This window comes from Rhinopithecus roxellana, chromosome 11, assembly GCF_007565055.1.
Source record: "Rhinopithecus roxellana isolate Shanxi Qingling chromosome 11, ASM756505v1, whole genome shotgun sequence".
In the NCBI taxonomy this organism is placed as follows: Eukaryota; Metazoa; Chordata; class Mammalia; order Primates; family Cercopithecidae; genus Rhinopithecus; species Rhinopithecus roxellana.
In genome coordinates, this window is record NC_044559.1 from 120421930 (window position 1) to 120448635 (window position 26706).

Genomic DNA, 26706 nt, shown 5'->3' on the forward strand with positions numbered 1-26706 from the left:
ATGTTCTATTTTCATTGGGAAAAAAGCGGGGGGGGAGGGGGGGGGGGCGGGGGCAGGCAAATAAAGCAACCAGCTATTCGTTTTTAGTTTTTATGAACTCATCATAGTTTTACATTAACATCTGAAAGGCAAAAGGTAAAATTAACATCTGAAAGTGTCAGTTATATAATCATAGAAAATTAGAACTGAAGGAACTTTAAAAGCTCATCTAGCTTAAGATCCATATTCACCAATGAGAAAAGCTAAGGACCAGATAAACTCAATGTCCTAGACAAGATCCCAGGCAGAGGGTGGCTGGGTCTAGAAAGCAGGTCCTTGAAACTGCCCAGAGCAGCACTCTTTCTTCTAGACCCACTGAACATTCTGTATCCTTTCAAATGACAAAACATCATATTTACATTAAACAATTAATAACAAACCAATTGACTTACTTCACTTTGCATCTTTTGAGCCTCCTTTGAAGCATGATATGATGGTGTCTCAACAAATTCAAGCATTGGCTTTCCCTTATTTTTCTCATATTCTTCTTTGTATTTAACCTTCATTGGAAAAAGAAAAGCATATATAAATCAAGAGCCCTTATACAAACAGAGCAAAGTAAGACAAAATATATGTTCAAAATTAGTCATCTTGTCTTCTAAAATCATATTATTCTGCCCATTTAGGTTGATTACTGGGTTCCCTTTGGTTAATGACATACAAGGAAAGTAAACAGGTAATAGAAAATTTCCTAAAGGATAAAAATAATTTAGAACAACTAATGTAGTTCTAGAACCTGTATAAACTATTTTGTCAAATGGTTGGAATATATAGATATGTATCATATATATGGGGTTATATATGTATATGCAAATGGCATACACGCATAGGTAGTAAGTATGAGAAAGAGAGAGATCCCTGAGATCGCATTGATGTCTATTGGTAAATCAAGAACAAGAAAAAAAATATGGGTATGATCCTCTGTTTTTCTGTCAAAGGGAAGATGATGTCCTCCAGGACTGTTGAATATTTTCACAGACACTGAGTAAAACACTCACGCAGACCTTATATGATTTATATCAATTTTGCTATGCAATATTTAATATATTATGAATTATTTAATTCAATTACAATCAATCCTCATCATACTTTGGTTTATAAAATGAGTGACATTTTTTATCTTCCAATAACAAAAAATAATATGTAAGCCATCAGAATGGTTGGCTTTTTAAGCAATACACTCTTTCAAATTAAACTCATAGAAGTTTTTATACTTCATTTCATTCAGAAATGCACTCTCAATAAAATTTGTTTAATAATTATCTATAAAATTATTTGTTATTAAAATAATAATGTTAATGATAATTCAACCCAAGAGAAATTTTTCAAACTTAGAACTTTATGAAACAGGAAATATGACACATTTTTAAATACCTATTTGTAGACATAATTTAGTTGCAAAGAGTATGATAGAGTGATCAATAAAAGTATTGGGAAGTATAATAGCATAAACCACTAGGATAAAATTTTGTGAAATGGCCAGGTGCGGTGGCTCACACCTGTAATCCCAGCACTTTGGGAGGCCAAGTCAGGCGGATCACAAGGTCAGGAGTTCAAGACCAGCCTGGCCAACATAGTGAAACCCTGTCGTTACTAAAAATACAAAAAAAAAAAAAAATTGCTGGGCATGGTGGCAGGCACCTGTAATCTCTGCTACTCAGGAGGCTGAGGCAGGAGAATCGCTTAAACCCAGGAGGCAGAGGTTGCAGTGAACCGAGATTGCGCCATTGCACTCCAGCCAGGGTGACAGTGCGAGATTCCATCTCAAACAAAAATTTTGTGAAATAAATGAAATGAAATAAGAAATTTTTAGAAATGATGTATATTTCCAAACTTAAAGGGGAACTGTTTTGTTTATTTTTAAAACCAATGAAGGTGAGTATGAAATTTTTATGGACTTTACATTCCACAGAATACATTTAAAAGAGTGATATAAAATTTTATCTTAACAGATGCTGGAACTGACATCTTTTGCAACTATTTAAGCTCAGAATTTTTTTTAAAATAGCGACTTTAAAGTATGCTAGAGAGAAGACTTTTTTAAGTTTATCTAGGGAGTACCTAGAATTTCATATTGGAAAAAAATATTAATCAAGAATACATTAGTAAGACTGTATTCCCTTTTTAATAACACTTATAATTGAAATAAAAAATTATAATAAACCTTGCACCTGGAAAATTAATGTTACTGCTCAAAATGACAAATCAAGACACTAGAAAAATTTAAATAATCATGTGGTTTGACCATAGTTTAATTAATTCCTACCTTGTAACTTTTTAATTATGTGAAGTAATGGTTATTTTACAAAATGCCTTTAGATTGAAATACGGTTCAAACTCCCCTGACCCCAATACATACATAGCAAATAGTGTTTGAGATTTTCAAAAGTAATGTTAACATTCTCAGGATTTATTCTTTTCTACAACTGTACATTCTCAGTTAAGATGTACGGCAGTGAGCGGCAGGCCTCAGGATGGTTAAGGCTTCCTGGCAGGGAGGGTAGGTGCTCAGCAAGTGCGTACCTGACTTTGGAGGATGGCATTGCCTTTATGGTGCAGATGTTCCACAGCATCCGCATCAAAATGATACATTCCTTTGTTTTCCTCAAAGATCTTTTTATATTCTCGCTAAAATACAGAATGTGAAAATAAATTTAGAATCAAAGAGACTGATTAGAGCCATCAATACTTAGAAACGCAAACTGCACAATACAAGCCACCAAGAGCTGCAAAGCGTTGCCAAGTCCCCATCTGCAGTTGGCTGGCAGGTAGGAGGTTTCTGACACTGAGATACACAGACAATGCAAGACAGACCCACTCTAGGTCAGCATATGAAACACGCAAGAGAGGCAGAGGACAATTAACTGCAAACGTAATGTAAAGGATATTCACAACACCAGGGAGTGGCAACGGAAAGCTAGTGCTGGGACTCGTGGAAATAGGTAAAGTGGAGCAAAATAAAGACAATTTGTCTTGCTCTTATCTTATGACAGGAATATGTTTAACACTGTTCAAAAGGAGAGAAGGAAAGAAAAACAAAAAGAATAGAGGAAAAGAAACCCAGAGGCAAGGAATTTAAAAGTCCTATACAAAAAGACTCCACCACGAAGAAGACTGAGGTTCACAAGGAAAATGTAAGAGAAATAATTCAACTATTTTTCCTAAAAGAAAAGGGTAAAAGGTGCCCGGAAGAGAAACTGAGCAATCTGGGAACAGTCAGTTGAGTTGAGTTTTTAAGGTGAAAAAATTGGATGAAGGCTACTATTTAGACGTACAGAAAACAAGTTGAATTTGGAAGAGACTGAATTGAACAGGGATGTCAAGTCTGGCCACTGAAAGATGCTAAATGTAACAGGCAGCAACATGACAAAAATTGTTTCAATAGCAACCTAAGTGTCCATCAACAGATGAATGAATAAAGAAAATGTGGTACATATACACAACGGAATACTATTCAGCCACAAAAATGAATGAGATTCTGCCATTTGCAACAACATGGATGGAACTGGAGGTCATTATGTTAAGTGAAATAAGCCAGGCACAGAACAACAAATTTCACATGTTCCCTCACTCATATGTGGGAGCTAAAATAGTTAGACTCCAGCTCTACAAAAAATAAAGAAATTAGCTGGGCATGATGGCATGCGCCTATAGCCCCAGCTACTTGGGAGGCTGAACTTATGAAGACAGAGTAGAATGATGGTTACCAGCAGCTGGGAAGAGTGGACACCATCTCCTCAAGTGGAGTTGGTTAAGGGGTCCAAAAATACAGTTAGGGAGAATGAGTTGAAGATCTAGTATTCAATGCCACAATAGGGTGACCATAGTTAACAATGATTTATTGTACATTTTAAAATAACTAAGAGTGGAATTGAAATATTCCTAACAGAAAGAAATGACAAATGCTTGAACTGATGGATATCTCAATTATCCTGATTTGATCAATACACACTGTATGCCTGTATCAAAACATTACATTTACCCCATAAATATATACGACCATTATGTATCAATAACAATTATAAATTAGAAAATTTTTTAAATTATTATTTCACGATTTCTATCATTGGAGATTGGACACTTAGTTATTTTGCCTTATTTGGAAAAGACCTTTAGAAGTAAATGATAGCTCTTAAAGACTCAAGGCTACAGAGACTTAAGAAGCTAAAGATAGTTGCTGATTAGGCAATGGGGTGCCAGTAAAAATGGCAATAGAGTGGAGGGATACAGAAACAGTATTTGAAAGGGAGCAGGAAAGAGCTGGCCATAAGGAAATTTGCATTTCGATCTTAGGGGATGCTCCAGGGATTTCAGAGTGAAAGAGGAAGAAAGCCCAGTGCTAGGAATGGAACAGATGCCCAAGTGTCCTGCCACAAGACAGCTGCCCTTTCATGTGAGACAAAGCAATAGTCCCCAGAGGGAGCCTGGCCTCAAGTGCTTCCAGTCAATTAGGGAGCTGCAATATATGTTCCCCCAAACCTAACCAGAATAAAATCAGGGAGGAAAGCACCCCCAGGAAGGTCATGAAAATGTTCATATAGTACTTCTTTTTTTTTTTTTGGACAGGGTCTTGCTCTGTCACCCAGGCTGGAGTGCAGTGCAGTGGAGGGATCATGGCTCACTGCAACCTTGACCTCTGGGCTAAAGCAATCTTCTCATCTTAGCCTCCTGAGCAGCTGGAGCTATAGGTGCATGTCACCATGCCTAGCTAATTTCTTTACTTTTTTGTGGAGCTAGGGTCCCACTATGTTGCCCACGCTGGTCTCAAACTCCTGGCCTCAAGCCATCCTCCTGCCTTGGCCTCCCAAAATGCTGGGATTACAAACAGGAGCTACTGTATCCAGCCCACAGAATACATCTTGATTGAAGGAAACAAGTGATAAATTTTGGCTCCTCTAATATTTTTTTTAAAAAGTCTTTTTTGGGATAGGCACGGTGGCTCCCACCCTTGGCTCCCAGGTCAAGAGATCGAGACCATTCTTGGCCAACATGGTCAAACCCCATCTCTACTAAAAATACAAAATTAGCGGGACGTGGTGGTGTGCACCTGTAGTCCCAGATACTCAGGAGGTTGAGGCAGGAGAATCGCTTGAACCTGGGAGGTGGAGATTGCAGTGAGCCGAGATCACGCCATTACATTCCAGCCTGAGACAGAGTGAGACTCCATCTTAAAAAAAAACTGTTTTTTGTTTTTTTAACCAGTTAAAATCTGGAAAGAAAGAGAATAATATAGACTTTATAATCTGATTAGAAGTTATCTTGTAATACGTATTTATAAAATAATCATGAATGTAACAAACTACAACATAGTCCACTACTGAGTTAAAATCCACAACAGATACATATTAATATGTCTAAAATAATTAATATATACTGAAAAATTCAGTAAATATTGTTCCCAACACAATTATCCATTTTAGTTACAAAGAATTTCAGAAATTCCTATTTAAGAAAAAAAAAACAAAAACAAAAAAAATAACAAGGAAAACTTATTTGAATTAAGATCTGCAAAAGAACTTCGAATGCGTATCTTTCCTTATATAACAGTCTCTGTTGCCTCCTAGTGGGAGATACACAGAGTTACACAAAATACACATTTCTTAATTTATGTAAAATTATAAAAGAAACTGAACACTACAAGAGGTCCATTTTCCAGGGGAAAATGTTTCCCAAAATTTTAATTAGAATGATTTTACACACTAATTAAGGCATTCATTCATATCTATAGAGTTTGGGTTAAAATAAAAGTAATTCTGATATTGCTAAAGACATCTAGGGGTCTTTAAAACAACAGCTACTATGACAAATGGATAATTTTGGCAGAATATCTCTTACTGAGCAATCTAATTCAATCTTTTATAAATCAACAAAATTCCAATTCTTTACATGAAAATGTTAATATAGGCTATTCTTTGTTTCTTCACAAATACTAGATGAAGGAGGCCATTCTAATATACAATAAAGTTGAGCAAATGTATACAGCTTTATACAATGTATACAACTTCGTAAGTAGGCAATTCAAAAGTAACACATTTTTTAAGTCTTAAACTTTCTCTCCCATGAAGTAGTCATTCAATCACAATTTGTCTATGGGGAAAAAGAAATCTGTCCTCTAGGCAAAAACACCACCTAAATGAAGATCTAAACTTTACAAATGATATATGAAATAAGTAACATATGACTTTGTTACGTTTTCTCTGTTGAAGAGATGATAGAAACAATTTACATTAGACTGTACAAAATGGAGCCACGTGTGACTTAGGGTTGTCAGTTACAAGAGCTAGCGAATTCAGGGTCCTGATGTACTATGGGTTGAAACAGCATCCAGGGTAGTGAGAGTCCTGCGGGACTGACTACATGGGCAGTGCACCCAGATATTTTCATCAGGACATGAAGAACTCACCCTTTTCTCCTGGTTGCCTTGATCGAGAACACTGGAAACCATGACAAGACTAAAAGCAATGTGTCAATGCAGTATAAATGCTGTTAGGAATTATTTTCAGAGAAAATACAGTTTAGACTAAGACAATTTTTCATGCTACTGAAGGCATACTAAAGACACTCTGGTCTGGTCTGCATAAAATAAAATAGCCCTGACTTGAGAACCTGAACTTCAAGTGGCTTTAATCTAACACAGATGAAGTAAGGGAAAGAAGAATGATAGAAAGGCCATTGTGCAGACACTTTGAAGTATAGTTGTATGCAGAAGATACTGGAGAGCAGCAAGAACCTCCTTTGCAAAGTGACGGCTCTGATGGGATTTCTGCAAGCAAAGGAGTATTTTTCAATGAGTTAGTTCTTGAGGGAGGAGTGAGGCACAGGCCTTCTAAGGAAGCAGGTGAGCACATGAATGCTGCAAACATATTGGCTTCTTGGAGCCACAAGGCAACTACGGTGGCCATTAGATGAACCACTTACGCCGCTGAGCATTTTGCTGGCTTTCAAAACATGGTCTAAAAACAACAAATTTGGGAGATCTGAAACTGGATCATGCATATTTTGAATGTCTTTCTTGTACTTCACCTATGAAAATAACATGGAACAAAATACCATCTAGGAGAAGAAAATATTATGCTTTTGCATTATTGCATTTTTCAGACATCATAAAGTAGTACTATTTAGTGGTAAATTGACAGGCGAATTTACAAGGAGCCACTAGATGGTGCTGATTTACTACGGAATGAATTTTAAAACGTTATTTCTATATGGGCTTGAAAATACTTGGATAATTCCTTTTGTTGTTAACATATTCATGTTGACAGAATAAAGTAATTTTCACAGTAACTCTGCTTTCAAAAAATAAAGAGAATAGCCACTTTATTCTTTAGAAATTACTACAGTATTTCAATTACGCTTGTGGAGATTTCAGGATTTTGATGTTTTCCATCCTATCACCACGGACTTTTTTAAAGTAACTTTTTGAAAATATAATACCAGTAATAACAAAATATTGATAGCAAAGATATCACAGACTTACTATGTGCCATTTTTCTAAAACCCTTTATATGTATTAAGTATTGAACCTCCACAATAACCTCTTTATTGAGTACGTATTTTAAGTACTCCCATTTTATAGATAAGAAAACTGAGGCACAGAAAGACAAACACATAGTAATAGGTGATGAAACAGGATTTAAATCCAACCAATCTGACTCGAAACCTTTAGCTTTCAGCACTATGTTCTAGGTTCCTTTAAGTATATTTCATCTCTATTTCTAACAAAGCAACAGATCAATAATGCTTAATTTTTATACTTGAAAAGGAAATCTATTTTCACCTATAGCAAAGTAATCAATTTTTTGATGTTGCTGTTTCTATACTCTAATTTTAACAAGAATTTAAAACATCATTTCTTGTAAAATTAATTTTCATTATTTTTAAAAACATGGAATGAGAACAATTCATATAAGGAAGTATTTTACAGCATTTACGTAAGGGATAAAAAATAAATTGTAAGTCATTAAAGTAAAATTTCTAAAAATTTCTTTATATGATAAATTACCATGTACCAGGCAGTACTTTACAATAAACTCAATTTCACAGCCATAATTACATGAGGTAACTACTGTCCTAACCACTAATTTGTGGTAATACAGACCACTTCTCTGCAAAATTCTATAATCTATTTCTACTCTTGAACAGATATAATAAATTCATTTGCAATACTATTACTACTTATTAACTAATTAGTAATCAGTAACCATTAAAAATTAATTACAATAATATATTTTTCTCAGAAAAAGCTTTAGAAAAATATGCTTCAGTTCAACTACAAATTACTTGGAAGCTACATTATTTTGATTAAGTATCAGTAATTACAACACAGTCTATTCTAGAAAAAAAAGGAATCAAAAGATATTGAAAATAATGTTCTACGAATTACAACTTACGTTGCTTGCCAATGTGGCAGCAAGCTGATTCTGCCTAAAAGAAGCACTTTCAAGAGGATTGTAATGATGTTTCTTATCCTTCATTTCATTATCAAATTTTTCTTTGTATTTAATCTGTCATAAGAGAAAAGATAAACAGTACACGTATCTTTACATTTAAAAGTAACACATTTGATTTTCACATAGATAAAATAAAAGCTACCTTAAAAATGAATGGTTGCAAAGTTTAAATTCCTGGTATCCATCTCCCTCTATAAAGCTTAATGGAATAAAGTGTTTTTTTGTTTTTTTTTTAATAAAAAAAGCTCTACTTCTACATTGATCACAAATGCAATGGCATGAACTCACATCCTATTAATGAGAATTATGCACTAAAATACCAAGATTTTTAAATGTCAGTTTTCATTTCTGCATTTCTATAATCTGTGATCAGTTAGAAACCTAGACCACAAATGTCTTAATGTCTACCACATTTAGAAAATAGATTCTAGGCCCCAGAATTTAAATATAAATTTTCCTAAGGGAATTATTCCAAATAAAGAGCATGATGTGTACCACAGTTTTTCTCATCATTTCCTATACTTCATTTGCTCAAAAATTTAGTCTTAGGAACTACATTTTCTGAAATGTCCTGGGTCAATTTAATGTCAATTTAAAACTTTCTCTGCTTTAACTCCACAATTTATTCACCAGGAAAACCATCTCCAATACTCACTCTAAATTATTTTTCTCCTTTTAAAGGACTCTTAAAACAACCAAAAAGGGATTATGAACTTATTTGGTAGAACTATATTTTTCTCCACGTATACAGAAATGTTAGAATTCATGTCACAACTAATTAGAATATAAACACAGGTTCACTACAAAAAAAAAAAATCCTAGCTACTCACATATCACACCCCATTTAACTTACTTTAGCCAGGAAAGGGTGTACTGATTTCACAGGTCAAAGTAAGCTGTTTCGTTCTCTCATAATATTTTTCTGATGTTATAATTATTATAATGTTTTGTTTTCTAACAACATTCTGATAATACATCTTTATGCATACATCTAAAGGCTCTGCCTTGCAGAAGGCTTTATTAAAAAGCAATTTGGGATGGCTCTCATCGTGTATTTTAGACATGCATAGGGTGATGGTCTCCTTCCGGGACACATGTCCGGAACCTACCTATGAGAGAGAGCTGGAGAAAATCTTGGTGGGAATACAGCATTTGGTAAATATTTTGAGATGGTTTACAGGAAATATTTTCTGTTCTGGTTCCATTTGATAATAACAACTTTCTGATATTCTCAATACCGTACAAATTGATTTTAAGTAATTGGCAAGACCTCTTTAAAACAAGAAAAACGGACTTTTAAAATTATTTTGTGTCTTGAAATCAAGAACAAAATTACAAATGAAATAAATTTAGATTTCCTTCAGTACTTTACACAGTAGCTGGCACAAAAGCAATGATTCACCCTGCCTGGTCCGCCCGTAAATTCAAAGTCTTATTTTATTTATTTTATTATTATTATTATTTTTGAGATGGAGTCTCGCTCTGTCGCCCAGGCTGGAGTGCAGTGGTGCGATCTCGGCTCACTGCAAGCTCCGCCTCCCGGGTTCATGTCATTCTCCTGCCTCAGCCTCCCAAGTACCTGGGACTACAGACACCCACCACTATGCCCAGCTAATTTTTTGTATTTTTAGCAGAGATGGGATTTCACCGTGTTAGCCAGGATGGTCTCGATCTCCCAACCTCGTGATTTGCCCGCCTCGGCCTCCCAAAGTGCTGGGATTACAGGCATGAGCCACTGTCCCTGGCCATAGTCTTATTCTTTTTGCCCTCTTCACCCTTCTGCTATACTTTTACCATATTTTAGTCACTGGTCCTGTCTCTCCTAAGTTTCTAGTGCCTAAAGGATATTCACTCAACAAAGATGGTGGACTCTTCAACAGCCTTCCACTGGAATGACACTTCTGACTCAGCCACATTCATTAACACTGTATTAGCTAAATGGCAAAAGTAGGTTATATGATCTTTGCACACAGAGAGCCCATCATACTGTTTCTGCAAACTCTGAGGTTTCCAGCATAGTAACACTAGAGTACTTGAAAATGAAACTGATGAATTCCTTTCTTGTTATTAAACCTTGCATATGCTCTTCCAAGTAAATGTACGGAAACCCCTTCCTCAACTTATGATGGGGTTGCATCTCAATAAATCCATCATAAGTTAAAAATATTGTAAGTTAAAAATGCACCAAATACACCTAACCTACCAAACATCACAGCTTAACCTGGCTTACCTTAAACATGCCCAAAACAACGACCTTAGCCTACAGCGAGGCAAAATCATCTAATAACAAGCCTGTTTTATGCATGTTGAACATCTCATATAATTTATTGGATATTGTAAGGTAAGTGAAAAGCAGAATCATTATATGGGTACTTGAAGTATGGTATCTACTAAATGTGTAGCACTTCCATGCCATGGTAAGGTTAAACAGTCTTAAACTGAACCACTAGAAGTCAGGGACCATCTACACATTTCTAAGAAACAATAATCAATCAGTTATTCATATATATTCATATTAAATGTAATAATAAGCATTGTGTTGTGAAATTTATCTTGTTTGAATGTTCACTACAGTGAGTGATTTGATTCAAGATGCCTAAGGAACAAAAAACACAAGTTTCCCTCATTAATGAATCACAAAGTAAAATAACTGCATTATATAAAAAATGCATGGACCAGACACCGACACCCAATTGTTTCTAAGTTCGCTCTTTCTGTAAGGAATGCAGGTAAAATGAACTAAGAAGATCACCAAATGGTTGAAGGGAGTCACATCACTCACCTTCTGACTTGTTCACTCACTAACTACACAGACATACTCAACATTCTATTGTATTTTCAACCTAGAGCTCATACATCTGTGTGTCTACCTTCTCGTGCAGGCTTGCATCTTCTGAGAGATCCAGGAAATGCTTTTCCTTGACTATAACTTGTTATCCAACCATGGAACAAGGCATAACACTTCCAGTTTTGAGATCATTTGAGAAAGGGAGGAACAGGTATTGGAGTGACTTTGTCATGGTTTTAAGACCCAATGTTACTCCTTATACCTACATCAATTATTCTGGAAACAAATGAAGTTACTCCATATGACTGGCTTTATTTACATTATGACTAGTGTGCCTAGTGGTCCTAATATTTATCACTTTTGTTTTTATTATTTTTTTATTTTTAATCTTTGTGGGTACATAGTAGGTGTATTATATTTATGGGGTACATGATATGTTTTGACACAGGCATGCAATGCATAATAATCACATCATGGAAATATCACCTTTTAAAAAAATACTCTATAGGTATATAGGATCAAACTCCTAGATGTTTTTTAAAAAATTATAAGAGACAGCAGGATTTTCAGAGGCTCACACTTGGAGAAAACATGGATACTGTTAAGCTACAATGACAGCATTGTAGCTCCTCATAACTGCACAACTTCTCATATAAAGAAATGAGAAGTTACATCTGCAGATCCTCCTATGAGGGTCCAGATTCTCATAACTGCACCTGGGTATGTGTGAAGTCTAACATGCAAACCCAAAACTTTATACTGACATCACCTGTGACTCAGACTCACAAAAAGCCAGCAAAGGCACAAAAAAGCAGACCCTGAATGAAAGTGTTTCACCATAATCACGTAAACATATTTTAGCAAAGAAATAGCTTGATAAGTGTACCTTAATTATCACTGAAAATGAAAAGTAAGCAAATAACACAATACTGTGTATCTATAGACATCAATTCCCAGCAATCTTGGATGAAATTAAACTAAAAGCTGTCAAGGAAGACAGGACAGATTTTTACATAGAACTCATCATAAAATCAATAATATCTTTAAGTCTTAATTTTACACAATATAATATCTCTGCTCTTATTTTCCTTGCAAAATAACATCTTACTGACTTTGCACCAAATGTTAATGATCCAGAGAATATTGGTTTAATCAGGCTCTATACATCTATTGGCAGCATAATCTGTGTTTTCCTATAATAGTGGATCAAAGCATATGAGCCCTGTCTCCATGGAGCCTGCCTTGTGGGAAGTGAAATGGATTTCTAAAACACACACACACACACACACACACACACACACACACACACACACACACACACACACACACACATATTATGCAACTACTACAAATTGTATCAAGAACTGTAAAGAAGGGCAGAGAATAAAGGGGAAGAGAGCAGTATTTAAATTGGCGAGTCAGGAACATGACATTTGAGCTGATAATTGGGTGTGACAAGTTTGGTGGAGGGAGTGCTTGCCAGGATGGGGAGAATGGTAGATTGTCCAAACCAATTAACACCCCTTGCAATTTAAGGCCACTGCTTACTACTAAATTTTCATGGTAATTTATAATGTGATTTTTAGGTTTAAAACCCATTCTTGCTGGGCGTGGTGGCTCACGCCTGTAATCACAGCACTTTGGGAGGCCGAGGCTGAGGCGGGCAGATCACGAGGTTGGGACATCGAGACCATCCTGGCTAACACCGTGAAACCCCGTCTCTACTAAAAATACAAAAAATTAGCTGGGCATGGTGGCGGGCGCCTGTAGTCCCAGCTACTCAGGAGGCTGAGGCAGGAGAATGGCGTGAACCCGAGAGGCGGAGCTTGCAGTGAGCCGAGATCCTGCCACTGCACTTCCAGCCTGGGTGACAGAGTGAGAGACTGTCTCAAAAAAAAAAAAAAAAAAAAATTCTTATCAATGTATTAATGCAATTTTAGAACAATCCTAAATATTATAAATACATAGTTTTTCCTTGAGGTTATAAAACTGAACAAGGAGTCTATTCATCATATAGACAAATTCCAAGTGATAAGATGATCTATGGATATATTAACTAATCAACTACTCTTAGAATTTTTAAAGTCAATGAATTCAACAGTTACTCTACTTATATTTGAGATATATATGCACCAATCCCTTCATCTTGGCACAGGAGATTTTTGCTTTATTTTTTTAACGATTTTTTAAAATAACCTGGCCATAATTTTACCTATATTGGAAATTTTAAAAAGGGGAAGTTTACAACTGCGGGAGCAAAGCTATTGTAGAAGTTAATATAAGAAGGGTTTGGTATGTGTTCCCATTACCTTTCCTGGGTAAAATCCCACAGAGTTCAATTTACAGACATGTGAGAATCCCACCCATTCACTCTCTGTTCCCATCCTTTCATCAGACAAATCTGATCCCCACATACCTTGACCATTGCCTTGTCATTCCCTTCTCTGTTACAGTGTTTCTGGTGCTCTGGTGCTCTTTTTCTCCCTGCATTCTATCCCCCTCATCTCCCTGCTTATTAAATCCCTGAATCGTTTGCCTTCTATGTATTTATGTGCCTTTATCATTAGTTGAGGAGCAAACTAAAAGCTTTAATGCTGTCAATGAAAATAAGAAACTAAACTTTCTGCCCACATTTCTGCTATAATTGATATACCTGAAAATACAAATGGAATATACTGAGTTCATCCCAGAATTCCTATTATTTATTTTCCCACCTTCCCCCTTTTCTGATGAGTTTTTATACCACTTATAAAATCTTACATGACATGAAAAAATCAACAACAATAGTTACAATGTAACTTAAAAATTACAATCTGCTTAAGCATCTGATCACTCATCTGCTAAATAATTTAAGATTTAAGAAAAAAAAAATCTGCTTTCAAGCCCAAGTAAGGATCAAATGGGGGAATTTTTGTGGATTGAATTTGAAATGTGAAAATAAAGCTCAAATGTCAAAACTTTATTCTAAGGGTTCTCAAACAGGATTGTGATGGAATGAATTTAAGGCCAGAATTTCACAGTGTTCGTATTCCTGCTCCATTCTGTGCATGAACGCATCTAAAAATGTAGAATAGAAAACTATTTTGATTATCTAAAGTAAAATTATTCCTATGAAATGATGTCATGTTTCTATGGGCCAGGCACCATTTTAAGTGTTTTACTCAAAGTAACTCATTTAACCTTCACAGCAACCCTGAGAAGTAAACACTGTTGCTGTCATCCCCATTTTACAGAAGAGGAAACAAAAACAGAGAAATGAAGCAGTTTGTCCCAGGTTACTCTGCTAGCAAGCAACAGAACCAGGAGGGCCCTGCTCCAGGGTACATTTTCTTAACCACTAAACCAAACCATACTGCTTCTCTAGAATTTGCTTTCTCTCCTGTGTAACTGATGGGGAATTTTTGTCCCCAGAAAAGGGTGAAGTTGTAAGAGGCCAGGTAGCTATGCTGGAAATCTAAAGTGAGGCCCATATCCCCTGTCTCTTCAACAAGCATTGCTGGGAATATGTAGCACTTAGAGTCACAGCCTTTTAATGAGAATGTCACCGAGACATGTCCCCAACCTCTTGCACATCAGTAGCCTCCTGAGTTACAAAGTTGCTTTTTAAGTGAAAGTCCCTTGTTAACTGTAAAACAATTACTGTGAGGCACAATTGCATTTGGGCATCTCTCATGTCTGCCTCTCCCAGGGAGCAGTTGTGTCTGCTTCATTTTCATTCCCACGGCCACAGAGTCTATTCAGGTACTGATCATTTTATTTGCAGGTTACCACTGTCACAGCCCAGCTGGCCTGCAGGACGTTCACCACTTGTGAGCCAGACTTTCCTGCCCAATGTCACCACGTTAACCTTCCCTAAGTATTTTCTTCACAACCAATCTTTGCTCAAAATCTTCAGTGATGTCTTCTTTCTTCCCTGAGAGACTACAGTTAACATGGCAAAAAGTAGTTCTGGTGTTTACTTTTTGGAATTGAACCCCGAAATGCTTCCTGTGATTGGGTTCTGAAATCACTTTTTCTTTTTAGCATTATTTGTTCACAGAACACACTATTCTGGAAAGGGGCCGATGGGGAGTTATTATTTAACGGGTATAGAGTTTCACTTTTACAGGATGAAAAGAGTCCTGCAGATAGATGGTGGTGAGGGTAGCACATTATAAACGCATTTAATGCCACTGAACTGCACACTTAAAAACAGTTCAGATGGTAAATTTTATGTTATATATATTTTATCACAATAAAAAAATGGGGAAAAATTATATATATGAACACATTATTCCTATTCTGTTCTCTAAGCAATGGCTTATCATCAAAATCAATACACATTGACCCATCCATCATGACACAATATCTAAATTCCTCCCAAATTCCTTTTCATACATGCACAACTATATCCTCTTGCTCAGAGCCTCTGCCATCAGATTCCTGTTCCCTGGCACACTTATTCCCAGCCTGTATTTGGGGCCTTCCCCTTGAGCAGAGTTGTCTTCTCCCTTTAAATCCAAATTAGCAAAAATCTACCTTCTACACATGAACTTTCTAAGGACGTGTCCTTCTTCTCTACACTAACAAGACACATTGTGATGGGTGTAAAAGACATTTTGCTTTCACTCAGTTGGTATTTCCCTTTCTACTAATAAATTTGGGCATCTTTTTGCCTGTTGATTGACCATTTATGTTTGCTCTTCTGTGAATTGTCTATTCATTACACTTACTCCTTTTTCTACTGGGCTGTTAATCTTTTTCATTCATGGGAAAAACAAAATTGGGCCCAAATCTTAAACTATATACAAAAATAAATTCCTTTTAAAGAACATTTATATTTTATAGGTATTGCATATTATAGACATTTTATATTTAAAATATTAAAATGTTCTCATCAAATGCATTATAAGTACTTTTCCAAATATTTGAAGACCACTTCTCTTTTTTTTGTATTTTAAAAAACTATTCTCAGATACATCCTTCTCTGTATAAACTCTGAATTATTTAATTTATTCAAGTTTTTCATTTCATTAAAATTTTTTAAACCCTTTTTTTGGATTCCAGTTGGAAATGCATAGAGCTTTTAATGTTAACTTTGAAAGAATTAACATTTTTGGATATTTAGTATCAAGGCTCTTTCAGCAACAGAATACTATGTCTTTTTATTTGTTTGGGACTTATTTTAGGCTCTTCAATCAGATTTCATACCTTTCATCATTTACATCTCTCCACTTTGAAATGTAATTCAAGTAAGATTTCTGCAACTTGAGAAATGAGTATTTTCGAAGTCAAAAATAGTATAAATGTGTAAAAATTACTGTTTGTTAACATTATTGTTGACTCTACAAACGTTACCTTTTTCATTAAGAGAGTTTTTCATTTTTATATAGTTAATGTGCCTACCTATTACAGCTTCTGGATTTCTGGTCTTGTTTAAGAACAACTCTGTTATCCTTATGTGGTACACAGAGTCTCCTGGATTTTCTTTGAAGATTTTTAAATTATTTTATTGTTTGCATTCACATTTTTAATCCACCTGGAATTCATTTTTGTATACGGTTTAAGATTTGGGTCCAATTTTGGTCTTCCCATGAAGGACGGTGTGTTACGTCAGCACCATTTTTTAGCTAATCCAACTTCTCCCCCACTGACTTGAATCGACACTTTTATCATATATTAAATTCTTATACATATTGGAATCTATTTCAGGACTCCCTATTCTATCCTACTGATTATTTAATCTCTCACTACACCAATCCCATATTGATTTAATTTCAGTGATTTTTCTATTCACTTACAGTAACTCATAACTTAAGTTCCCCTTTACTGGTCTTCATTTTCATACTTTTAAAGGCTATTCACTGGTATTTTCTTTCCACACAAACTTTAAGATCATTTTGCTGGATTCTAATAGAAGTTGCCTGACATTTACATAATTCTGAAAGAACTGACATCTTTATCTATTGGGGCTTTCAGCCAAAAACATAAAATGCCTTTATTCTTTTTCAGACTTTATTTTATGCTCTTTGATAAGACTTCAAAGTTTTCTTAATTTTCATCTCCCCTTTTAAATTTTGTGATTAAATAAAAGCACTTGAAAATTGGGAAAATTAATATTCTTACTACTAAGTTAAAAACTGTGTGTGTGTGTGTGTGTAGATTAAAACATAATTATTTAGTATGACTATTAATGACTTCTGGAAATCCAGGGAAATGTGACAACATGGCTAAAGTCATTGAAAAATGTTCAGATTTATGCCTGGAGAAAAGAAAACTTTGTTTTATGCTTAAAATTAGACTTAATTTTTTTTCCTTTACTGAAATTCATAATGATTGCAAGCCCATGTGAAATGGGTTCAGAAACATTATCTCTGTTTATCCTTGCAATTAAAGATATTATCTAAAATGAAATATTTTCCTGTGCTGCTAGAAACAAAATCTCTGAATAAAGTCATTGTGGAATCATCACTAGAGCCTTACTTGACTAGAAAGTTTAGAAGCTTCCACGGCATGTTCAAAATCTGGTCTTCCAATTACAGCGGGCTCTTTATTCATTATCCCTTGTCCTTTTTTGTATTCTGCCTAAAATGAATAAATAAGACAATGTTAAGTATTTCTGCCCTCCAATGATGTCAATATGGAAACACTGACATTAGCCAAAATAAAATATAACAGACCTTCATCCCATTAATATTCCTTACAACATATCAAACACTAAAATGTTGACTGCTAAAGCAGAAATTGATTTTATCCTGTGCTTACATGAACAAACTCAACTTTTTGCAGTAAAATACTAATTTTGAGGCTAAGTGTTCAGTCATCATCATCTTTGTAATTATATATAAATACTATATCATAATATTCGGAAAAATTTCTGGGGAATTGAGACCCTGTACTCTCCATATAGGTAGCTTTTATAGTTTCATTTATTCTCAGGAACTGTTCTGGCCATACTTGATTGATGTGCATTTGCATATAGTAATGATTGATTTTAGGGTGAATTCAGCCCATGTTATGAAAAATTTTGGTTCAAGTTAAACCATCATTTTTAACCAGGTTTTTCAATATGTTTAAGTAAAATGATATTAACTCAAGTGTGCACCTCAGAGAAGACAAGAAACAGTTATGCCACATAGACAGTGGACAAAGGTAAGTGTTGGTGGAAGAGAATCTACACAATGAACAGCAGCAATATGGAAACAAGGCCAAGCAAGAGTCTTTGGAGCAGGGTGAGGGGAGAGATTATATGGGACCATATGACTTATAACCTTGACTTTCAGGCTGAGACATCTGAATGTCAACTTATACCTAAATAGTATTTCTCTAAAAGAACGATTACACTGGCCACAGCCAATCTGAGTTTGGACTGTTTCTGCATATACCCAAATAATTAACATAATAAAATAGATAATTTAGGCGGGAAAATTGAGATTTATTCATTTATATTGATTAGTTACAATAATTAAATTAACCATCCAATCACTGAAGCTATGCTTTGTCTCCTACAAAAGTAAGAAATCATTTCTGTTCAAGGTTTAGAAAGAGAAGTTACATTGCTTATGATCTTAGAGATCTGGGTTGCCATCTTGATGTCCGGTCGGTCGAGCTCTGCACTGTAGGTGTGAGTGTCCTGCACGTCTTTCCTATAAGAAATCTGATCAGAGACAGTTTTGGTTAAAAAATAAATAAATTAGTAATTTCACAGCTACTAGTCCTACTGTTCATAACATTATTTATTCTCATCATAATAGCTTAGAGAGCCTACTGACTTACGTTGGTTTATTTGTGCATCTATTTGTATAGCTATATTAACTCTTTATACTATACCTATGTCTCACTAATTTAACATATTTGGGGCAGTGGCTCACGTCGGTAATCCCAGCACTTTGGGAGGCCTACGCGGGCGGATCACCTGAGGTCAGCAGTTCCAGACCAGCCTGGCTAACATGGTGAAACCCCATCTCTACTAAAAATACAAAAATTATCTGGGCATGGTGGCGGGCACCTGTAATCCCAGCTACTCCAGAGGCTGAGGCAGGAAAATCACTCGAATCTGATAGGCAGAGGTTGCAGTGAGCCGAGACAGCGCCGCTGCACTCCAAACTGGGCAACAGAGTGGGACTTTGTCTCAAAAAACAAAAACAAAAACAAACTTGAACTGAATTTATGCTACCTAAGAAATAAGACTAAGATCAAGGCACAAAACCAGCCTTAAAGAGTTTTTATATCTACCACTTTATGAGCATGTCTTCGTATCTAAGTGTATATTTATATTCATAAGCAGAATATCCTCATCAAGAACTTCAACTTGTCCATCACAAAGTCTCAAGCCCCACTGGGTGCAAGATAAACCCAAGCACAAGAATATCGCAAATTACTTCCTTGGGGATGGTGGGTGGTACAGCTCTGTAGCTCTCCAGCATTCGCCCTTTCAACTACACCCTTCTCTCCCTTCAAATGTTCAAAGGCCCATGCCTAGGAGATCTAAGGTACTGATAGCTTTATCACCCAATAAATATCATTGCAATGACTTGAGCCTTCCAAAATAAAAACAATTACATTGAGTAACATTCGCCTTCTGAATGCATGTTAGACACAAGCCAAAGTATGGTAAGTAGAGATTTAAAGAGAAAAATACATAAATTTTGACAAATGTACTTTAGATCACATTCGTCATTTAGATGAACTTGACTGACAAATGGAAAGAGACACAAGAATTGAACTGGCATAACGTCCGATGGCGAATGTTTCACTGGTCAGCTCACTTCTTTATTTCTTGCGATTTGTCTTGAGCTGAAGCAATGTTTGCCAGATGTGGTTCTATTTGGCAATATCCCCAGGGACCAGCTGGCAATTAAAATATATTCTATTAAAGTCATAATGCAAAGCGTACAGTCATGGGCATTCTTAAAACCCATCTTCATTTTTTCAGAGCATAGAAAGATGAAAGAAATGTATCACCAGACATCTGTACAAAATGCACGATTAATTACATTGTGTACAAATATTTCTAATGTCGCCTGCAACCTTTCTGGAATAGCATCATTTAGGGGTACTTATTAAAGATTTAGATTCTTGAGGTCCAGCCACAGTCCTCTGTAACAGAATTTTGATAGATGGTGCCCAAAAATCTAATTTTAATGAATTCCCTAGTTGACTGCTGTAAACCAGTGTTCTGGGTAATATTAATATATCTTGTTAGTTTCCTTTCAATCTAGCAGAATTAAAAATTTCACCCTTTCTTACTCCTTTTAAAAATAAGATCAAGTGTAAGAAGTGACAATGCATTAATACATCAACAGACTCCCTGTGCATTACGTTACTTTATTTCAATGAAACATTTATATACACTTCTATTTACTCTTTTATGAGCTTACATTTGCTTCACCATCAAGACTATTTTTTAAACTACACTTATAATCATGAATCTGTCTGACAAGTGAACACAGCTGAAACACAATTAGTATAATTTCAGAAGGAACATCTGTTTTCTTCCACATTTATATTTTCAGAGGTTTTACATTAACAAGTCATTTCAGGTAGGTTTTATGCATACAGGTAGTAAAAGAAACATAAAAATAAGCCGGAAACTGAGTTATTTTGTTGGGTGGATTTTAAATCTTTAGGGAATGTTTTCAAGCAGGCCAGTTCCATCGGCTTCAAAAAGCAATACGCTCATCCACAAATGATGGTAAATCAATCTCATCCTATGCCAAGTTAAATACAAGCTGTGTAAACAAAAACTGGCTCTCAGGTGAAAACAAACCCAAATTATTACCCAACTACAAGACTAACTGCTTCTAAGTTACTACATTCATATGAAAACCACAGGGGGGACATGTCTTTTTGTTTAGAAAGAATGAGGGTAAAAATGGAAACCCTTACTTTCTGAAAAGAACCACAACCTTTCAGAAATCTAAGCTTTACATGTGTTACCTAATTATATGCTGTTCAGCCTAATGACTGCGTGAAGAGAGGTGAACAGCACAAAGGCGGCAGGAGCAGGACTCTGAATAGGGCCCCATCATCCATGTAAATTGCAAATTAGAGGCCGGCATATGCGACTCACAACAAATATTAAGATTGACATGAACTGCAAATTCAAACAAGAGGACACCATGGAGCCACACAGAAAAAAGCTTCCACGCCTGATCACTTGTCACATCTTCCAGGATATCACTCCCTGGGAATATTCCATAGGAAAGGGGGCTTATGTTGGAGGACATTCAAGAGGGTGACACTCCTGATGTCACGATCTCCAAGGGTATCTGAATATACATGGAATGGCAACATGGCTTCCTGCACAGATGCCTCATTGTCCTACACCTAACCCATTGCTAGTGTCAGAGGCATCTGAACCAGAGCAACTCCATCTTGAGAAGGGAATGGGTAAAATGAGGCTGAAACCTACTGGGCTGCATTCCCAGATGGTTAAGCCATTTTAAGTCACAGGATGACATAGGAGGTTGGCAAAATATACATGTCATAAAGACCTTGCTGACAAAACTGGCTGCAGTAAAGAAGCTGGCTAAAACCCATCAAAACCAAGATGGCAAGGAGAGTGACCTCTGGTTATCCTCACTGCTACACTCCCACCAGCATCATGACAGTTTACAAGTGCCATGGCAACAACAGGCCAGTACCCTATATGGTCTAAAAAGGGGAGGCATGAATAATCCACCCCTTGTTTAGCATATAATGAAGAAATAACCATAAAAGTGGGCAACCAGCAGCCTTTGGGGCTGTTCTGTCTATGCAGTAGCCATTCTTTCATTCTTTTACTTTCCTAGTAAACTTGCTTTCACTTTACGGACTCACCCTGAATTCGTTCTTGTGTGAGATCCAAGAACCCTCTCTTGGGGTCTGGATCAGGACCCATTTCCTGTAACACTAGGTTTGAGGGAAGCTCATCTGACATTTCTCAATACGTATTTGCTCCAATCTACCACCCATCAGAACTCAGGAAGAATAAAAAACGTAACACAGCAGAAGAGAGGCCTGGAGGTCAAAGTGTGTGTATACATGTATATTTTTTTCTATTCCTTAATAAATTCAAACCCTAAATGCTAACCATATTGGAACAATGGACTGGCCTTCACTCTTCAGTCTTCTCATGACAATGTGGTGCTCTATAAATCTTGTTTTGCATAAGGACAGGGAAAAGAAGAAATCATCAACTCAGCAGACATGTGAACTTGAGGGTCAATAATTGCTTTTACATTATTTTCCTTAATGTCTTGTTCCCTACTCCGTCTTCAGAGCATAGCAGAGAACAAACAAGAAGGAGGAAGAACAGGAGGAGGAGGGGGGAAAGAGGAGGTAAAAGAAAGAAAGATTAAAGAAGAAGAAAGAAGGAAGGAGGAGGGGAGGAAAATAATAATAATAGTCTCCATTTCAGACTATTATGTACCATATTAAGGACTTAACACTCACTACCTCGCTCATACATTTTTCAATGTATGACTGTTTGAAATTTTTCAAACAATCATATCTGTTAAAGTTTCATTTCCTTACTACTCATCTATTTCTTTTCTTATTTTTATTAGAATAATTTTAGTAAATTCCACAAAGGAAATAACTGTAATTTTAACAAGCATTGCACTGATTCTATAAAATGCCTTAAAGAAAAATGATATTGTAACAAAATGTCGGTCTTTTCCTAGGAGAAAGGGGGATATTCCTCCATTTCTTTAAATATCTTATTATACCTTTCAATGAAGTTTCATCATTTTGTTCTATATGTCTGGCACTGGGCAAAGAAATTATCATATGATTATCATTTTTATACATTTATCTTGTACTCAAGATGATCCACTTTTTCCTTTTAATAGTGTAAACAGTATAAAGTCTTATCTGAAAATAGTGATTCTGGTTTCTTCCATAGGAACACCTAGAATTATTACCTTACATGCTTGATCTCTTCCTCTTGGCTTCTTTTCACTGAATTTATCTCTTTACTCTTTCTCATTTATCTAAGTCATTCTCCTATCTAATCCCTTTGTAGTGGGCATGTGTTAAATTTTTTTGTCAGCCTAGGTTTTTATATCTGGAAACAGCTCCCCCATCACTCCATGTGATTGGTGGGGCTCTGTTCAGCCTGCCTTCATGTTGACTTAGGCTGTCCAGTCAGATACCCCATCCATCTGGAAACCAGACAGACACATAACCCAAGCAAGGCCAGGGTCATTTGAATGATCTGAGGCTGGAGGAGAAAGAGCTGCTCTTCTTTTCTCTGACATCGGCTGCTGTAAGGATGATTAAAGTTTGGAAACACCAGCTGCCACCTTGAATCCACAGAGAAAGCGCCTATCTGAAAGTGTTATACACGTCCCAGAGCCCAGAGGTGGGGAGAGAAGAAGAGTTCTGGTAACACCGTGAAGGCTCCAGCCCACTTATGCCTGAAGATAGTTTGGATTTGCCAATTACATACACAACAGAATCTCATTTTTCCCTTGCACTAACTTGAAATAGATTGCTGTCACTAAATCTAGAGAGTTCTAACACAGCCTACATTTCACTTTTCTTTCTTTCTTTCTTTCTTTTTTGGAGATGGAATCTTGCTATGTCACCCAGGTTGAAGTGCAGTGGCATGATCTCGGCTCACTGCAACCTCCACCTGCTGGATTCAAGCAATACTCCTGCCGCAGCCTCCTGAGTAGCTGGGATTACAGGTGCATGCCACCACACCCAGCTAGTTTTTGTATTTTTAGTAGAGATGAGGTTTATCATGTTGGCCAGGCTGGTCTCAAACTCCTGACCTCAAGTGATCCTCTCACCTTGGCCTCCCAACATGGTAGGATTACAGGCGTGAGCCACTGCACCCAGCCTCACATTTTCTATAGTGCCAAATCTGTTCTTTGTTACTTCCAACAAATATTTGAAGTCCATCAAAATCTCTCTCTGAATTTCTTTATCTTACCATATTCACTTTCACCCTGAGCTCATATTTTTATCTTATGTTATTCTCTTTTAATCTCAGCTTGTTCTCTCCTTATAATCCTTCCACTTCTGTTTCATAACAGCCATGTCTTTTGCACGTTCCCCATGCTCATGCAGAGTGTCCAAGGTGCCAGGCCATCCTTTTCTGCATCAATTCATTAAATCCTCACTTTATACCTGATGTGTCTTGACTCAACTGGGCTACATCAACACTCCCTTCTAAGGCTGGAACTACATCCTTCAGAATCCCTTTCCTTAAATGGTTCTGGGTTAGACATGACCAGTAAGAGAAACGCATGTGAGATTTTGAAAGTGGACGTGAAATAGACACCTTTATTCTGCAGGTATAGGCAGACACGCGTGCAGTCAGAGGATTCACAGTGGCCTTCCAGCAAGCTTTTTATACTCAGGCAACAGTGATTTGAGACTCTTTGGTAGGTGAGTTAATAAACCAGAGAAAAGCAAAACCTCCACAGACTCTCCTTGAAGTGAAAGTCAAGGAGATGACTTTTACTTGGAGATGAGAAGATTAAGACAGCTCAGGGATGGCAGCCTTGCAGGAGTGACAGCCAGCCAGCCAGCCAGCCGTGCGGGCTAAGGCCTGCATGAGCAGACAGACCTTAAAGAAAACACATCCAGCTGACCCAGAACCCTTTGAAGGTTAAACTGATTCTTGGTGAGAAGAAAGGGAACAGAATATATAATCTTTTAAGTTTGTGGAACAGAGGCAAATCATGTAACTGGTATATACCAATAATCTTTAAGCAATGGTTCAACCCATCTCAAGAAAACCTTCGTCTTTAGCATAAACTCTCACATTAGAGAAGCCCTCCAGGTATCATCAAATAGGCATGTGGACTGCTAATTCCATTTCAAATGATGCTTACCTTTGTCTGGGCATGCTGTGAGTAAAAACCTACTAAATTATTAAATTGTAAATATTCTTTTTCTGTAAGAGAATATAAGCCTTTTAAAGGTAAGTAAACATAGGTTCAGATACTATTCAGAAGAGATAAAAAGTGTTCAATCTTCCAAAAGAAGGAGTAAACTACAGAGTTATGGCCAGAATGGTTTATCCTTTAGGATTGCTGTCACTGTTTATAAATAATTCTATAGTTGATGAAAGTTGTCTTATTTTCTTATTCATGATTTAATTTTATCACCACCATAATCTTGTATAGAAGGCAAAATAAGTATTACTAACTATTCTGTCTTAGAGATGAATAAAATACTAATATATCTAATTTTAATGCTAAATCCTAAAGCACCATTATTGTAAGTCTCATTGGGGAACCACGTAGAGTCATAATTGTTTTTCCAGTATCATTTTACTGATTTATCTTTAAGCTTTCTCACTTTCTGATGGAATAGAAATTGTCTGCCGATAAGTTTTTATTAATTTTAAGAAAGTACATATATCATTCTTGAAAAGAACATTAAGTCTTTTATTTCCCATGCTGAATACTTCTTTCTAATACACATTGAATCGATTACCAATATGGTGTTTTGGAAAAGTTTACCACTCCAATTTCATCACAAGTCTGTATAGACCACATTACTTACAAAACTTAAAATAGAGTTTAAAATTTGTTTGACTTATTTCAGAACCGTTGGACTTCATGTCTCTGATAAGATTGATGAGAACTAATAACATAACTAGGGCTTTCATTATAAGTCCATCTTTAGGGGAAAGTCACGGGATAGAATATCTCCAATTTCTCTAATTACATTAGAAAAGTTTGGCAGGGGTATATCCCTTAAGGTACAAAAAGATTTCGGTTGGCTGCTTTTAATCATTTTCTGATTATAGTACTAGTAAGATAGGTTCAGGAACCTTTTGAATATGCCCTTCTGACCTAAACATTCCCTAATATAAATTTCATATTGATTTGGCCTTTTATAAATTGGACTTCCTTTAATTGTTTCAAATTAACTATGACATCACCCTAAACTCCCAACTCACCCTTTAAAAATTGAAGGAGGACCAAATAGAACCGATAATGTATGCCAGCGACCTTGAAGATGGAGGCTCTTCTGTGAAGCCCTTTACGCATATTGTTTCATTTAATACTTGTGAGAATCTTCTGAGGTAGATATTGTTGTCCCCATTTTACAGATGAGAAAATTGAGATTTAGAGACATTAAGTAACTTGTCCAGGGTCATCTAGGCAACGTATGGCCAAGAAGCATTTTAACCAACGTCTGACTCCAAGTTCCTTTTCTATATGCTACTGATACAGGAGTTAAGAATAAATTATTTAGGCAGATAGCAAGGGTAAGGAAGTTCTTGGTAAGGCTTTCCTTTTAATGAAAAGCAGCCCCAAAGTCATTTTCTTTTCTAACAAAGAGCAGGCTGTAAAATCGAGCTGCAGACGTACACAAGTGAGCTGGAAGCTTGAACGTGTGAATGTTGGCAGTTGTGCCAATAGGAAAAGGCTACCTGGGAGTAGGCATGTTCAAAATGGCAGTTCCATCTTCCCTTTTCCTTTCCAACCACACGTGCAGTAG

The 26706-nt window shown here is 36.2% G+C and overlaps 1 protein-coding gene across 3 annotated transcripts in view; it reads right to left on the reverse strand.

Annotated features, from left to right (window-relative positions):
* Positions 1–26706, reverse strand: part of NEBL (nebulette) — a 116157-nt gene that overhangs the window by 69643 nt on the left and 19808 nt on the right. For all 3 annotated transcript variants that reach the window (XM_010367580.2, XM_010367582.2, XM_010367583.2), the window contains 6 exons: positions 18812–18913; positions 17740–17841; positions 8430–8543; positions 6958–7062; positions 2563–2667; positions 432–539 (listed from right to left, as the gene is read on the reverse strand). In XM_010367580.2, the coding sequence (XP_010365882.2) occupies positions 432–539; positions 2563–2667; positions 6958–7062; positions 8430–8543; positions 17740–17841; positions 18812–18913 (636 nt within the window). The remainder of the gene's footprint in view (positions 1–431; positions 540–2562; positions 2668–6957; positions 7063–8429; positions 8544–17739; positions 17842–18811; positions 18914–26706) is intronic.